This window comes from Lycorma delicatula, chromosome 1 (genome assembly GCF_047948215.1).
Source record: "Lycorma delicatula isolate Av1 chromosome 1, ASM4794821v1, whole genome shotgun sequence".
NCBI lineage: Eukaryota > Metazoa > Arthropoda > Insecta > Hemiptera > Fulgoridae > Lycorma > Lycorma delicatula.
In genome coordinates this window covers 146,980,802-146,999,700 of record NC_134455.1, presented here as the reverse complement: position 1 = coordinate 146,999,700, position 18,899 = coordinate 146,980,802, and the positions used below count along the sequence as shown (strand labels likewise).

Below are 18,899 nucleotides of genomic sequence, written 5' to 3'. Positions count from 1 at the left end.
CCTCTGTTGAACTGTGTAGCTTGTAGCTCTGCACCACTGTTGCACTTCCCTCACTAACAACGAACCTGCCAATCAGTGCCCCTTGCTGCTTCCCTTCATCCTGCTTCAGCTTAGTAATCACGTGTAAAATTGATTAAGCACTGACCAGCTTTTGTACACTGTTTTGTGTTCCAACCACTAACTTAATACCTGTGGAACAAGAACCTTCTCTCTGTTCTTAAAAAAATAATAGCATATGTAGATCGGTACATTGCTCACAGTTTTCCTTTTTAATTCTAACAATTTTTCATATTTAATGCTAACCTGCTCTGTATCATAAATTCTAATTTCTTTGATAAAAAAAGAAATTCTTCACTTTATTAAAAATGCTATTAATATAATTATTTTGACATTTGTATAACTTTATCATACTGTTTCCTTTCCCTAACACACTGGCACAATTTACTATGATTTCATATTTGATTGTTAGAACTTATAAACAGAAATTTTTTACTAAGTAGTACAGTCACCATTTACTTTCATTTTGATCTTTAAATATCAAACTATTTTGCCTTGATCTTCCTACAACATCTAGAAGTTTTTGCTTCACATTTTGAAAATACTTGTTTAGGCATGGAGATATCCCACCTAATTTTCAGGTTTTGTATTTCATATATAATTTGTAATTTACAAAATTTACTATTTTTTTCATTTATCATAGATCTGAATGAATCCATCCCGTGTGATAGGAATATATTTCTGATTTCCTGCTCTCTCTCTCATTATATCTATATTTTAACCACCCTGTCGTCCGACTGACTCCAGTAAACTTCTAGGGTGTTTTTCAATAAAATTTTTGGGATTCATTAATTCAATACATAACACTTTTTCTTATCACTATTACTACAACACTTAATTATACAGTTAATTCAGTTTAATTCCAATCAGTTTTATAAAAAAATAAAAGAAAATATTTTATAATATATTTAGTGACTGAAAAGTAGAAAAACGTTTTCAGTTTTCACATGTGAGAAAAATAGAAAGACTTGTTAGTTTCATAATTTATAAACATTAGTAAAATCTAATTTATTTAATTTTGATAGAAATATATTTAAAATTAATAAATTGTATTTAAAAATCTGCAAGTGTCGTGCACCATGAACATAACAGTCAAAACAACGACTTCTAATACCATTCACTGTACACAATCACTCATTGTGCTTACCCAACTCCAAAATCATGCCATATATTTCAAATTATAACTCTATAAATAAAATTTATTAGAGGTCCAATGTTACCAAAGGTCAGATGCTTCCTTAATGAAATGTTGTACTGTATCATGTGGTACATACTGATAAGATTTCTTTAAAGGTAAGACTAACTAATTTAAAATACTGAAAACTTTATCTTTTTTTTTTAACATTAATCCAGTGATATTGAAATGAATAATTCAGATTTTTTAGACACTAGCAATGATTATTATGATGACTTTTTCAGTTTGATTTTAAAAACAGATTTTTGTCAACTCAGCATATTTTTATATTTTAACTTCATTCTCAGTCTAAATTCGAACAGTCCTAATTTTCACATTTATTATTTATTGTTAAATAATATCTCAAAAAAAAAAAAAAAAAGCATTAACATGTTCTGTATTGTAGATATTAACAATTTCAGACCCAGTTAACCACACAGATAAACTGCACTATTAGTCGCACCTACAGTTAGATTATTTTTTTATATTTCATGTGCACAACAAGGAATAATCATAATCATGTTTATATGGTAATATTACTATAAAAATACTGATATGGCTTCTCAAATCGACTTAACTCATTAGCCGGACTGAAATGTACTAATTAACATCTGCTAGTATTTTATATACTTAGCAGTCCCTGTGAACGTTTATTAACATCCACTGACTAACATGGAATATATGTGTTTTTGTTGGTTTATCATCATTTCTAAATATATGTAGTATATAAATAGTTGTTTTGAAAGGTCTATTTTGTTATAAATTGTATTTAGTTTTTATGAATATATTTCCATCTTTCCTCTCATCATTTTAAAGCACACAAGCTACCGTAATATATTTGTCAAAGATTTTGTCTTTTAAAAAAAATTTCATTCCACTCATGGTTTTTATTTATACTGTAATGATGTAAGTGTTAATGGTAATGATAAAAATATTTTTTTTTTAATTACAAAGAAATAACGGAAATAATACAGTATGACCCTGCTGTTACGTGGTTCAAAAAATCACATATACGGATATAACGTGGGTAAGAGCATGTCCTTCGAGAAAGGATAATTGTCATTATGTATAGAAATTTTTAATACTGTAAATATACACAAAATGTATTTTTTCCAACTTCCTATAAATACAATATTTATTAATGAATTGTTCATAATAATTACACTACTTGCATGTACTGGCCAAAAATTATCAGTTGTTGATCTAGGAGAGTGAATTCAAGAGAACAATGATACTCCTGTAGCATATTATATGCTACGATGATGAAATTGTACAGTCTGTTACTGTATTTGGGAATGATATGTCGAACGAAGAAAACGAATATGTATCAGAGGTCGTTACAATTAATGCACCCAAAATAAGTGAATTTCTCAACAATGTAAATCTCTTAATGATGTAGATGGAATAACAGAGTGATTGTTGTGATCCTCTTCATCTGTTACATTTGCAAAGTAGTTTATCATTTCTCACTTCACCTTCAAAATAATGCGGTTAGCGTAGAACCCAGGTATAACAATGTATCCATTTATCCATTTGACTGCGTTATAGCAGGTTTTTTACTGTATTTAGTTTGTATGATATATTTTTCAGTCACATGATTCTGATTATTTGATTTTACTTACTTTTGTAATCTATAATAATGCCATGATGTATTATAATAATAAGGTTTTAAGAACTTACTTATATCTGTGTTTGTTTTGAAAATACATTTTATGATGGAGTTTTGATATGGAGTTTCATCAACCCTGCCATTATTTATTATTGGAATGTAAATGATTATTGTTCATTCCTGAAAAATTAAATTGAGATGCCAGTTATTGTTTTAACTTATAATAATATAAAACATGAATTTTTTTTTGAAGTTGTGTTTTCTTTCTGTATGAAATTACTAGTAATTTCTTTTCTTTCTTCAGGTTGTATTATGTGACGAAGAACAAGGAGACTCTTTTTTTGCTCAATGGGTTCGTGAGTGCATTGTTGAAAGGGGGAAACCCAAATCCCCTGATAATATGTTGCAGCATTGTGATCCTGTCAAGATTGATACTCTTTTATCTCAGTTCAATTCTTCTGATTCAGAATTTAAAAATAGGTTTGTTTATTTTGTATATGTACTTTTGTATAAAATATTAAATCAAATATCAAATGTGTTTATGTGATTATTCTTTTAAACTATGAAAGTTATTCAGTTTAATTTTGATGTTCAATTTTTTAAAGATATTTCTGCAAAGATACAAATTTGTACCAGTATAAAAAAGTATGTAACATTAATTGTGTATCTGACCTTACATTTTGTGAAATGTGAGGTCATTCTGTTTTTGTTGTTGTTTAGTTGAAAGTCATCGCTTTATTAGGACTAATATGAGGGCAAGGTTGTAGATAAGCAGCATGCATTCTATTGTAATGCAGTGTCTTATATTCTTTATTTACCATGAATCATTCCAATTTAATTTGTTAATATACTATTTTCCATTCCTCTATTTTCCCTTTTAATATTTTTTATCTCAGTATATTTACTGTTTACTTATATCATTAACTTCTTTTCTTTATGCATCTTAGTTTTCTTTTTCATTTTATCACTTACATTTTCCTTTAATAGCAAATTAATTCTCAACTTGTTCACACTTAATTGCATAGATCTGCTTGATGGCCATACTTCTATCTAAGTGCTGGCAAAGGGTGCATTGTAGAGATTAAGTTTGTGGCCTTATCTCCTTTCTAGGTTTGTTAATTATTTCACACAACAGTCATTAGTTTCTGTTATTGACTTGTATGGAGTTTTGAATATGAGATTTTGCTTTATTTTTTTAGATTGAAATTTTGTTTATGTGCACATTTATTTTTTTAAACTTAAGAATTTTGTAAATCTTTATTTATAAAATTAAATGTTTTTGAAAAAATTAAATCTTTGTGACCCAAAGATGGGGTAACATAACAGGTGTAACATAACAATTTTCAGGGGAAAAATCAATAATTAAAAAAACAAACAAATTTTTAACTTGTCCTTAAAACACATCCAGCATAGATCTCCAGTATCCAAACCTCTTGCCTTGTAATATCTTCTTGTTAGATTGTTAATATCTTTTTGTTAGATTCATCTTAACAGAAGTGAAATATTCATGTCTAACATAATCCCATCCTTATTGCCTAATTTGAGATTGTCATTCACCAACAAAGTGGCTTCACCAAGTTTTTACTTCTTTTCACATAACGTTAAAAAGCAGCTTTTAATTCCTAGTTGTACATGAGGTTCTAGGAGACTTTTCCACAAGAGAATTTCTGATAATTATTTTTATTTGCATCTGAAGTCTCCCTATCAATTTCATTCTTCATAATATTATTACCTAAATAACAGAATTCTTCAACTTGCAGTATTTTCTTTCTTTAAGTGATAATAATTTAAGAAGATTCATTGACATTTATTTTTATAATTATTTTCTCCTGTCATTTCCTTTTTAAACTTATAATCTTAGTTGAAATTTTTTATCCTTAACTCCATAACCTAACTGCATGACTACACTTTCTATATGGTATAAACTTTATTTATTTAAAGTTACATTAAAATCGCTTCAAAATTACATGTAACAGCTTTCAATTAATACAACATTTCTGAAATTATTTTATTAAATTTTCACTTTTAGAGTTTCATAATTCTTTTTATGAACTAAACCATGTATACCAAAGAAGTTGATTTTGCCAATTTATCAGCAGTTTTTACTAAATTTGTAAGTGTATACAGAAGGTCATATAATGTTGATAGTGGAGTTTATGTAGTTTATTCCCAAATTCAAAGGTTGTTAATTTATGGTTTTATATTTTACTGGGCATAAATCCAATAAATTAACATCATTGGTACATTCATGGGGCAGCATACGACAGTGCACAGAATAAACAGAAATTTCCTGTATTGTTTTGTTTTTTTTTTTAAATTGATAAAAATAGTACCTGTCATCCACAGTTTACAATCTTTATTATACTTTTATTACTTTTCATTTGTTAAAATGAGGTTAATTACTGATCAAATTTGCTGTATTAATGACAATCAACTGATATAGTAGTTTAGTTTTTTGTTGTGTTTAGGGGAGTAACAATTAGAATATGAGTGTTTTTATTTGACTTTAATTTCTGCTACATAATCTTTTTTTTTCTTGTAATATTTTTTTTATTAATGTTACTTGGTACTTCAAATAAGTGTTTATTTCAAATACAAGTAAATTTGGAGAGGCACTTATAAGTGTTGAATTTGACAATGATTTATGAATTGACAACTCTAGATTATGATGACCTGTGTTATGGACCTAACATGCCACAAATGCCATTATTTGAGGAAAATAATGACAATTATTAATACAATGCAATTAGTACACATTCACCAAAACATTGGCTGATGGCCAGATTCAGGGATTTTGATAATTGTAGGCAGGTTTTAGGTGTTGATTTTAATGTATATGATAAATCAAGTGAAGGTGATTAGTATGAAAACGTATAGAATAAACTTAAAAGTAGCTTTACATCTAAATATTATATTTCTTTTGATGAAATAACTTGACTTAAAAACTGTTCTTTATTAATCTCTAAGCTAATTGAGTACTATATTCATTTCTGGGATTTTTTTTTTTATACTTTCATAAATTATTTGTTATATAAAATTAATATACAATACTACCATTACTTCTAAAGGACTAAGAAGTATTTGACATTTCTTTAGGTTAAATTCTTGAAAACCAGTAATGGTAAACAAAATGCTTACTGCTGTTATTGTAACTCTAAACATGGGTCTTGTAAAAATAACATTCAGTTAAATCTTACTGGTCCACTATGTTTTCACTAAGTTCCCCTGGGATTCATAAATATTGTTTGGTTAAATTTGAATCAGCTCTTATATTTTAAATAACATTAAATTACCAAAACCTAGGAAAGGTAAATGTGAGCTGTGACAAAAGTTTATCTTTGCTGGATAATACTAAATTTAAAAAAATCTGTATATTTCATCAAATTTTATTGACCCCAAAAGCCACCTCACAGTTTACACAAGTTTTGCCTAAAAACATGGAGCATTAAAATGTAGATATTGATTACTTAAACAGTAATCACTTTCAAATATTGCATGATATATTTTTGCAACAGAGTCTAAATGCAGTGGCCATATAGATGGAATTGACAAGGGGTATCATTTGTTCTTTGATAACTCTCTGTTCTATGCTTCTATTTTTCTTTTGCACGTTTTTTTTTTTAATTCTCATAGAAAACTTTTTTTTACTAATACAATGGAAGAAATAGGAAATTTTTACCACTAGAGTTAAATAACAGCCTCCAGTTAGCAACATAATTTAATATTCAAAAGTAATATTTATAATGATCAGAAAAGAGATCATAAGTAACAAAAATCACTTTTCCCACAATAAATTTTTTCTGCTTCAGAAATTCAAAACTTCAAATATATTTATTATTTTTTTGTTTCAGCATTTTGGATTTTCAGAAAAACTTATGAATTAGTTATGTTATTAAATTTCTGCTTAATAGATAGAAAATTAGTTTTTTGTATTTAAAAAATAAAAATAAAAATAATAGAAAACTGTGGTTATAAAATATTTTATGAATTTTTTACATTTACAAAATAATGTCTAATACACAGTGCTAGTTTTTTAACCTTTTCTAAAAATATGAGACTTTTATCCTACTTAAAATATGTCTGGTCTTCAAAGAGTTAATTTCCTAAAAAATTTTTTATCTTCAGTCATTTGACTAGTTTGATGCAGCTCTCCAAGATTCCCTATCAATTCCAGTTGTTTCATTTCAGTATACTCCCTACATCCTACATCTCTAATTGTTTTACATATTCCAAACATTGCCTGCCTGCACAATTTTTCCCATCTACCTGTCCCTCCAATATCAAAGTGACTATTCCAGGATGCCTTAATGTGTGCCTTATAAGACTATCTCATCTTTTAACTATGTTTTTCCAAATGCTTCTTTCCACCAATCTGATTTTTAACATTCTCCTATAGCATTGCATTCAAAAGCTTCTAATCTTTTCTTCTCAAGTACTCCGATTGTCCAAATTTCACTTCCATATAAAGCTATGTTCCAAACATATACTTTAAAAAAATGTTTTCCTGATGTTTAAATTAATTTTTGATGTAAGCAAATTGTATTTATGACTGAAAACAAATTTCACCTATGTTATTTGGCATTTTATATCGCTCCTGCTTCGTCCATCTTTAGTAATTCTGTTTTCCAAATAAGAAAATTCTTCTACTTCCATAATCTTTTCTCTTCTTATTGGTAATAATAATTCTTCAATGAGAAATAGTAATTCTCATATCTTTTCTGTCCTGCTGATTTTAGTATTGTGCAATACCCATTTTTTTTTTCAAAGAGCACTCTTCTAGCTCATAAATTTCTTATACAATCTATTCAATTTATCTATATTCAATTTCTTATCAATCTATTCAATTATTCAATTTATGGACTACATTACTTAGATCCATGATAGTTGTAATGGTATATTACAAGGTAACCTGTGTTACCTTATACCTTTTAAAACTTTAAAAGCTTTGTAAAACTGTTCTTGGTCCATCTGAAACATCATGATCAACTTCTTTTTCTTCTCTGTGTCATCTGACTGTTTTCTCTTGTGTAGTGAAAGTAAGAAAATATTAAAATTTATTTTATTTGATGAGGTAGATTTTTATGAACAGTAAGTCTTTATTTTGTATGCTAAAACATTCTTTAAAATTTTAATAAAATATTATTTTCAGGATTTGTTCTGAAAAAAAAATATTTATTGTAAAAATGGGGAAGTTTTAAATTAATGTCTGAGTTTATATTTCAAAAAGTGAACATGAATGAAAAGATATATTATTCAATAAAAAGATGAATTTTAAAATAAAAGTTAAAAAGTTATTAATTAGAAATAATGTTACAGGTCGTAAAAAATAAATAATATTTTCTGTAAAAAAAAAAACTGGGAACACTTTGTTTTTGAATTTAAACAAAGTTCTGGAAAAAATCATTAAATCATGTGCCTTATGAAGTTAAAATCCTCTACATAAACCACAAAGAAAAGTATTTATAAAAAACTTACTTAAGTTTTACAGATTTTATGATTCTACTGGTTTTATCACATTATCGGTTTTATTGGTTGTGGATTTTAAGTGTTATCGGTTTTATCACATATTATATGATTTTTAATGCAAGACAAAAGCTCCAACAGCTGTTTTTATGGCCACATTATATTTTTAATTTCCCTGAAAGAAAATTAATAACTAAAATCACAGAATAGCAAGTTATATGTCAACAAGGATAATGTCTGGTAAGTGATGGGGATAGTAATGCTTGGGATGCAACATATGTGACTCAGCAAAGGTATACACTACTTCTGTAGCAATCATAACTTTTTTATTGTTCATGTTTCATATTATTTTTGTATTGTTAATTAATCAGTTAATCAAATATATAGCATTGATCATCACAGTAGGGATACTTGACATACAATGTAATTCCTATTATTTATCATGTAAATAAACGTGAAAACATTGTAAATATTTTTGCAGCAAGTCATATTTATATATAAAAACATTTTTTTTGTAATATTAGACTTTTGAAATTATAAACCTAATTGCAGTTGTGATTGTAATGAGGTACTTTAAAAATAATGTTCAGTGTCATATAGTATCAAAATGACCATGAAATTGAAGCATGGTTATTAATGTTGAACTAAAGTATTAAGCAATTTCAATTTAATTTCAAAACATGAAATTAAATAGTCCTTGTCTTTAGAAGTTCAAACATCATTAAAATTTTAGTCTTTTTTCATGATTACCTCCACCCAAGCTTAAAGTTTGTGTATAGTGTATGGAATGGAAATTTTGTTGTATAAAATAAACTTTTGTAATGTGAAAAATATCTAGCCTGATTGGGATCCAAATGCAGGACCTTCTGAGAGAAAGGCTGAGATGCTATCACTCCACCACAAAGTTCATTTTCACAAACTGTAGCTTGATGGATAAATACAGTAACTTATTTTCTGTATGAGAATTTGCAGAATAAAGATTTGAACAGTTGGATATCATTTAGAGTATTGTAAAATTTTATAAGTTCATTAACCTTTACAGTAAATGTAAAAAAGATTCATGTGTTTAAAAAAAGAGTATTATATTCATAGGACAATACTGAAGTGTGCAGAATATCAAATCAGATTTATTTTGGTTTAGAAATTTGTTGGTTATGCACTTTAATTCCATCTACTCTTAATTAAATAGCATGAACAATCAACAGCCATTGCCACTGTATTAGATATTTGTTAGAAATAAAATTGTATTAATTTTACAGTTACATTTTTTAAATTATTTTATTTAATTAATTGCTGAATGAGACACTAAGTTAAATGAATCAGTTCAATGACCAGGTATTTTTCTTTCATCGTGTTTTTTATGAAGTTCAAAATTCTTAGAGAAAGAAAATTAATAGTGCTTTTTATTATTAACATTAAAAATATTCAGAGATGATAATTAACAATTTTGTTCTCACTTAAACTTTTTAGAATAGATTTAAAAGTACAATATTCTGGTCCGCAACTATTGTATATGGATTAATCATACACAGACTGTATTTACAAGTAAATGCATACTTTTACATTAAGAGACATTTACATTGTTCATATTTCAAAATTAATTCATTCATCTCTTTTCATTTGATCAATTTCTTAATTCAAGTTGCAGTACCTTTAAAACTGCTACCAAAATCTGATTTGTAATTATAATAAAATATTTAATGTAATATTTTTCTTCTAATGCTTTCTTAGATCTTCAAGTAGGCCAAGCTGGGTTTAACACAAAAATCTTCACTTTTAAAATTTGATTTTTACCTTGAAATTACTTATTGCATATTTTAATCAGTGTCTTCTAAGATAATCTTGCTAATTTTAAAAATTATGTTTTAACAGAACTTTTTTTATTTGTGCAAAAAGTTTTAATTTTGATGTTAGCACAGAGTGATTCAGAGAAACAGAAAATTTTTAAAGTGAAAAATTCGTTGAAAAAATTATATTAAATAATTCTATAACATTTAAATAGAAAAAACATGCAATTTATGAAAACATATACAAAATTTATTTTTTGAAGATCACATCTTGCAGGTGAGCTTCATCTGCATAGACATTCCTTCCATCTTGTAGTGAAATTCTCCATGGTTTGATATAATTTTCAACAGGAATTTCAGCAGTTGCTATTTGGATCTTGTCTTTTTGTTCTTCTATCATACTAGGTCGACTACAGTACATTTTGCTTTTAGATGACCCCCACAAGTCGAGCACTGTAAGTTTCAATTTTAGTAAAGGCAGTTACTTTAATGTGGATTTGAATACTAAATCATGGATACTGGAGTTCTTTGGTAATTGGGTTTCAATTAACCAGACATTTCAGAAATTGTCAATCTTCTTATTTTTTCTGTTAAGCCTCTGGAACCACCATAAGTTGTTACTTCAGAGGATGAATAAGTATGACATGTATGAATGTAAATGAAGTGTAGTCTTGTACAGTCTCAGGTCGACCATTCCTGATATGTGTGGTAAATTGAAACCCAACCACCAAAGAACACCAGTTTCCATGATCTGTTATTCAAATTCATATAAAAGTAACTAACTGCCTTTCATACATATCATCCTCATTCATCTTCTGAAGTAATAACTTACAGTGGTGCCGCAGGTTAAACAGATAAAAGAAAACAGAAACTTCACTAATATATTTTTCAGGAGACCGTGGAATATCATCATTTCTCAAAATAGTACGGTTGCCAAACAATTGGCACACAGCAGCCATTAATATTCATTCCTCCCCTCTCTCACTCTTTCTCTCTCTGTGTATGTGTCACGTTGATAAATCATGTTGAAACCAAGCATTGTTAGTGATTTGTGTAAATTTCTGTTGTTTTTGCACAACAAAGTTTTTCAGCATGGCAATGTATTGATCTGATTTGACTGTAGTTGTGAGGCCATCCTCATTTTCAAAAAATAAGGATTTTGACATATGATGTCACAGCATACCACACGGTAACCTTGTTGCTGGTGTAGCAGTTTTGGGTCTCTTGTGCCCAAAAATGAGAATATTGTTTATTAACAAATCTGTTAAGATGGAAATGGGTTTTGTCCAATATACACAGTTTGTTAACAAATTCATTGTTCTTGTTTATCTTTGCAACTATTTGGTCACAGAATTGATGGCACATTATATGATCTTTGGGTTTCAGTTCCTGGATAATAAATATTGGGATTGTATGGATAGTAAAATTGTATATATACTTCAAACACTTAAACTGTTTGATTGTAAAGACTTTGCATGATGAGAAATTAAATGGTGTGGGATTCTTATCACAGCAGCTTGAACAGTCTTGTTATTTTCTGGATACAAATGGTCTGCACTTTGCCTAGAGGTTTTTTACATTGCTGAACCTCATTGCTGTTTCCTCAAAATTACATATACATGTATTGATTGGATGTGCTGACCATACTATCATGGCATCTTAAATTATTTAGTGCCATTACTTGCCTAGAGCTACCAACACAAATTTAAAAATTTCCTGTTTCCCTGAATCACTCTGTATATGCATTATACTCTGTCAATTGTGACAAAAAATGTAAAATATTCTTTTAAGAAATGTATTCTACTCATTTTATGAGTTTTTATCTTATAAAATTTGTTTGTTAAATTCATAAGCACTTTCAAATTTTGAATACTCATCCTGTATCTTTGAGAGTTAAATTCAAATCCTTTAATATTTCTTTTACATTTATTTGTGTTGTGACATTTGTAATACCTTTATTTGGTTATTTTACAAATACATAAATAAAGCAGAATTTGGCTGTTTAATATTAGTAAAATATCATTTAATGAATTTTATAAGAATGCAGTATCAAGAGTATGCACAGTCTGGATCAATTGTGATTCCATGGATCATAATTGTAATATTAAATTTATATCATTAAAAGTATTAATATAGCTAAAGTATATACTGTTCCTAGTATACAAGGTGAATTTTAAAAAAAATGTAATTTATCTGTTTGCTATCACAATGACTAAATGAATTTTTAGAAAGATCAATATTACAATTTATTTCTTCCAGTCAGATGAAATGGCATGAAGTTTGTGTCAATGTGCCAGGAGCTATAAAGGAGGTACTTGTAGCATGGGAATATGGTGCTTTATCACCAACAGATGTTAAACGTATTCTTGATGCTATGCGTGCTCGTATGTGCTGCTTACCTGTTTGTGCAGCAGCATGGCTTTGTAGCTATATGCAGGTAATTTTGTTATATTTCTTTTCTTTTGTTTTAAATAAGTGATTGATTTCATTGGTATCCAATTTTTTTCTTAACCAAGAAAATAATGTTTTTCACTGAATGAATGTTATATTTGAAAAAGGAGATGTTCAAATGAACTATAGAACTCTTATTGTAATTACATGGAAAAATTCAAACTTGTCTTATAAAATGAAATAACAGCTGTTTGTCATTCTAAATTGATTACTCTAGTTTTTTTGCAGACTGTATAAAAAAATGAATAGGACTAAAATATTCTGATGAAAAGAGATCTGTGCAAATGTATTAAATGTGAAATAAAAAATAAAACAGTAATTGAAAGAAAAGATTAATTTTATAAATAATTTTATCTTCTTTGTTTATTTTGTGTTCATTAATGCTGTTTTAGATTTTTTACTTGCCTTATTTCAAGTAAAAAAATACCCAGCAATATAAATCATTTTAACACTTGTAGAAAAATTGGGGTTGGTGTTTCCCCTTTGTAAGTTAGTAAATATCTTCCATCTAAATATATCCATGTAAGAAGATGAAAACTTTCAAAAATAACTGTACCTGCATAGAATTTATTTAATTCTTAGTTACTAACCTACACAATTTTTACACATAAGTATTTCCTTTTCCCCTTTTTTTTTGTTGTTATTTTATTATCATCATACAATACCACGTGGAGTTCCTAGCATTTATACTTCTCGCATTTAGTTGTCATTGAGTATGATAAATTCAGAAATTGAATTTTTCATTAAATTCTTTATATATAAAAAGAAATCAATTTACCCGTTTTATGTTCCATTTTTAGTGTTAATGTTTAACATCTGTCCAAAGTATTTTAACAAATTAGTGTTTGCATGTTTACATTATACAGTGGTACCTTGAGATACGAATTTAATTCGTTCTGTGATCATCGTCGTATGGCAAAAAAATCGTATCTCAAAGCAATTTTTCCCATTTAAAATAATGTAATATATATTAATGCGTTCTAGCGATATGAAACTAACCCAAAACAGTTAAATTACATATAATATACACAATTTGTATATAAATAAACGAGTAATAACACACATAATGTTTATTAATCATCACTTTAACATCGGGCCTTTTTGGTCTCACTTTCCTGACTTTCACTGCGTGAGACCTTCACAAGGTAACGATCAAGAGAGGTCTGTTTCTGCCTTCTTTTTAAAATGTTACAAAAGAATGTGAGACACCTATCATCAAATAAGGCACTCGCTCTCCCTGTAGACAATTTCTCTGGGTGTTTTTTTTCCACAAAATCAGACACTTCCTGATATGATGATACGAACGCCACGCTCATGCTTTGCAATAATTTCATGTTTCGCTTCCATTGAGATCAGTTTTATCTTTAAATTTGGGATCCATGGTTAAAATAACAAAATATGCAGAGTACAATATATATACTATCCAAAATGACCCGAAAAACAGGCACAAACAAAGCGAATAACACATCGTGGCGGCCATACAGAGGACTCTGGTCTCAACAACCAAACAGAGTGACATAGCGAGCAGAATCGGTGGGAGGAAAGCTGAGCGAACGCTCTGCCATCTAGGGATCACCTATGCAATTATCACACATCACAAATTCGTATCTCAAATTTTTCGTTGTATGTCGACGTATAAATTTTAGAATATTTCATATTGTATCTCAAAACATTCGTATGTTAGGACATTCGTATCTCAAGGTACCACTGTATTTGTATATACTGAGGAACTTTTATTATATAAAATAAATGTATTATTAATTTTTAAAATTAAGATTATGTAGCTAAAAAGTAAGTACTTTTGTACATATAATATTATTACTAGTAATATAATATCTGAAGGACTAAGGTAAAGAAAAAGATCTAAGTAGAGAATTGTTAGTTAATAATAAAGATTATTTATATTAAATGCTTGTATTAGAAATCATATGTATTACAAATCATGCATATTTGGCGTATGTACTAAAGAAACTCATCAGTGACATAAAGACACTGATCAGAAAAATAGGATCTTGGGGCTTTTTTAAACGATTTTTTTATCAGTTTGTTTTGTATAAATGATATATTTTTATAGAATGCAGAACCAAAGATGGAAGCGTTTTCAAAAGGGTGCTTTTGAGAGTTGGTGTGGTGTTTATCAAAATGTAAGCTCTGTCTGATTTAACAACTGTATTTACCTCAAATTGTTCATTACATTTGACGAAAAGCTCTATGGCTTTGAGTGCATGCAGGAATTTTAGTATATGACGAAAATGGAATATAAGCTTACGTGATGTTAACATGTTTTAACACCAGACATACAGTGTTTTTTAGCAGCCTTAAAACTCAATTTGAGTTTTAAAACTCAATATGAGGTCTGTCTAGAAAGTATCCAATTGTATGCAGAAACTTTGAAAGTAGAAGTGCCTCATGGATGAACTAGTGACCGACAGCAATATGCTATGGTGTAACCATTAGTATTTATGTTTTTCATAATATCATAATGCATAGAACAAAAAATCTATATTAAACTTCTTCAAAAACTGGGACATCCTTGTTTAGAATCTTGTTGTGATATGTTAAATATATGCTGATGAATCTACAAGTGATACACAAATAAAAAAGTGGTTTATGAGATTTAAAATGGTCATACTTCATTTGAAAGTGACCCTCACCCTGGCAAGTTCACATTAACAAAAACTCTTAAAAATGTGGAACGAGTTGAAGAAGTTTTAATTAATGAAATTCACTGGTTGACAGTTTGAGAAGACCTTGGAATACTAAAAATTTATAATTTCAGAAATCTTGAGCCAAGAATTGTAGATGAGTTGTGTAACTGTTAAATAATTTTCCATGATTACTGACAGAAGGCTAAAGAATTCTCAAGTAGAAGTCACTGTGGATAATTAGAAATGATCAGAAACAACCTGTTAATATTCAAGAAAGTTATTACTGGGATGAATCATGGGTTTATGGTTTATGTGCCTGAAACAAAAGTTTTCAGCTTTCACACAGCTTCAGCTTTCTTCACAGTGAAAGAAAGCTGAAGAGCCTTAACCGAAAAAAGCGTGCGAAAGTTGGAACTTTTTTTTTACTAGGAAGGTGTTGTTCACCATGAATGTAACCCAAATTGCCAGACAAAGAGTTTATTGATTAAAGAGTTTTACTTAGAAGTTCTAAAGCGATTACAAGACACAATGAGAATAGAACAGCCTGATTTGTGGAAAAGTAGCGACTGGTTGCTTCACCACAACCATACACCTGCCCATTTATTACAAATTATCCATAAATTTCTAATGAAAATGGGATTTTGCAACTTCATCATCCCTGTACAATCTTGACCTGGATCCATGAAACTTCTGGCTCTTACCTAAATTGAAAAATACTTGAAAAGGAAGAAGATTTGATGACATATAGGAAATTAAAATGAAACAATGAAGCAGCTGTTAGTTATTCAAAAAGAAAAATAGAAGTGCTTTCAAAATTTGGAGCATCATTGGAAAAAGTTATGGCTTCCATGCAGGAATACTTTGAAGGGGACATCATCAACATTGACCACAATTAACTTTAATGCTAGCTGTAGCACAAAGTCAGGAATAATTTCCAGATAAACCTCATATATATTTTAGATGTGTGACTCCAAACTTTAATACTGTAAGAGAATTAAGGAATGAAGAACACCTTCCCGTATTACACAGTTAGAAGAGAACCTGAGTTCAAGTAATTTGATAGTGCTCTAAGAATCAAATGCTGGAATATTTGTTTCCAGCCATATTTTACTTTCTTCAATAATAGAGATAATGACATTTAATTTTAGAACAAGCTGTTTAATTTGTAATTAAAATGGGAATGAAATAATTTCATTTAAATTTAATTTTAGCCTATTGTAACTAAGTTGTATTTATAATCTAATAAAATTGTATTTAGAGAAATTGACAAGTTCATTAGCATTGTCACGTCCGTAAATAACTCAAGTGTTATCAGCCTAATTTACAGTTTACTGTTGCTTATATATATATATAAAACAATAAATAAGATAAAAAAATAAAATTGTCAGTAGGTTGAATTAGTCATTTTTGGTGTTCCCAGCTGATCTGTAAAAACGCTGTGAAGGCAAATCTGAGCAATATTTTTCTGAATCTTTAGTGATGCTAGTTGTACAGGTCATAAATACCATTGTTGTCAAGATAAGTTTTGTTATTTTTTTTTTTCATAAAATTTTAAGTTATATATTTGCTTTTTGTTATACTTCTTATTATTTGTTGTATAGTTTATATTTTATCCATTGTAATATGTTATATGTTCTTTGTTTGTATAGGAAGAAGTGCTTGTAATTTGTATTGTTGTATCTTTATAGATTGATAATATGCTACAAAATTGTTTTGTGCATTCCCAAATTAAATTTAAACCTTTTTTCATGATAAGTTTGTAAAAAGGGTATATTTTAATTATAGATCCTAATACCCACTGATGTTATTTTTCTGAAAGTTGTCAGTATTTTTTTTGTTAAAAACTGTTGCTTTAGTGATGGAAGTAATATACATTTGTTTAAAGTTTAAACCTACACATTTCCAGGTACTACATCAGGATGCTTTGTTGAAACCCATGAATATGGTACAACAGTTTTTGACCACACCTACTAATGAAGAAATGGCTCAACAAGATAATTTCAAAGAAAGGTAGATTATACTTTCTGAAATGCATATTTCTAAAATTTTATTACTTTTTCTGTATTTATTTTCACTTATTTTTGAGAAAATGACGTATAAAAAAAAATTGTTGTAACACATTAAACACAGTTGTATAAATCATCCACTGATTCTAGCAACTGTAGTTGCTTTTTCTGTTTTTTATGGTATGAATGCTCCAGCTGTGTGATTGATGCATTGGTTTCTGATCCTATCACCATAAGGAATGCATTTATAGGATGAAAAGAATGTTCTGGGATGTCTTTGTTTCCACTTATTCCCATATTCCCGTAATGCTTTATGTGTTTTATAAAAATTTAGTACAGATTTTTTATTTATTTTTAAAAAAATATTTTGTTTACTATTTATCCCTTTCAGGGAAGTGATGAGGTATAATTTTATTCAATTGTTTTCATCTATGATATTTTAAAGATATTTCTAATATTGATATTATACACTTTTTTACATTTACCTAACGAGAATCAATCTTTCAATTCAACTATTATTGCTAGTAATTAAATGATAAAGTAACTTAATCTTATTACCTTATATTTAAATAATTTTAAGAAGTGTAAATAAAGCATCTCCAAAAATAAGGATTCAATTAGAAAAAATTTAGATTAGAATGAAAAATAATTACTCTATAAAATAGTAGAAAAACATTATATTAAAGATGATAATAATAATAAACGATTAAATAAAAAGTTATTTGTAAACTGGAATTTTTACAATTCTTATTCAAATATAATCAAAAGATAATCGCTGCAATATAACAGTATTATTAAAAAATACATAATCAGAATGAAAAATAAACAGAAACATATTTGAAATTATTTGTTATGATAACGTTTGTCATAATTTAATTTATCTCTTAACACTGGATTTTGATCTGCACAGTGAAACAGAATAGGAAGAATATTTTTCCTCTCTCCATCTTTATACTTCAGCAAAGGATTTGTTAATAAAAAGTTGTCTAGTTTATATGATGATTACATCCATTGTTTCATGAAATATGTCAATTGAAGATGACATTTAAAAGAATTAGTTTTGTGTTTGTTTGGTTTCAGGATTCTTAAAAGAGGGTAATTTTAAAATAGTCAATAGCTTTGTTTCCAGCAAGTTAATTTCTAGACAGATTAGTTACTCAAAATCCTAAGTCAAAAAACAAGTTTATTGTTAAGAATAACAATTTGTATGTTGAAAAATATTCATCAAGACAAAAAACAGCCATTACCTATTATAAAATAACATACCCAAAAACTACATCTAATAAAAAGAAGCCGGCAATGAATTGCTTAACTTTTTTTACTAAACTTAAAAAAGTTTTTTCAGTTCACGCATTTTAAGCTCAATTTGTATCTTTATGATTAAAACTCCATTTTATTGAAAATCAATAATAAAGGGTTATTAAGTTATTTTAGTGGTTTTATTATCTAACAAAATATGTTTTCAACATTAAAAATTTAAATTTCAAACATTTTTTTTTTTCATTTGGGGGCTCTTGTATTCAAGGGAAAGTATTCAGATAAGATTAATTTTTAAGAAAATAATCCCTAAGTGGTGAAATAAATTAAAAAAAGAGGTTTTTAAAATTGTTTTAAAAAATACTCATAATTCTAAATAAAAAAGTTGTAATTTTCTAGGAAGTAGATGAAAATTATTTGGATTTTTCAAAAAAAATACTAAAGAGT

At 28.0% G+C, this 18,899-nt stretch overlaps 1 protein-coding gene across 4 annotated transcripts in view; it reads left to right on the top strand.

Annotated features, from left to right (window-relative positions):
- Positions 1 to 18,899, top strand: part of MED24 (mediator complex subunit 24) — a 119,463-nt gene that overhangs the window by 66,744 nt on the left and 33,820 nt on the right. For all 4 annotated transcript variants that reach the window (XR_012756170.1, XM_075364074.1, XM_075364065.1 and 1 more), the window contains exons 12-14: positions 3,145 to 3,320; positions 12,350 to 12,527; positions 17,096 to 17,199. Coding sequence is in view for 3 of the 4 variants with exons in the window: in XM_075364074.1 (XP_075220189.1) it covers positions 3,145 to 3,320; positions 12,350 to 12,527; positions 17,096 to 17,199 (458 nt within the window). In the remaining variant the exon portion in view is untranslated. The remainder of the gene's footprint in view (positions 1 to 3,144; positions 3,321 to 12,349; positions 12,528 to 17,095; positions 17,200 to 18,899) is intronic.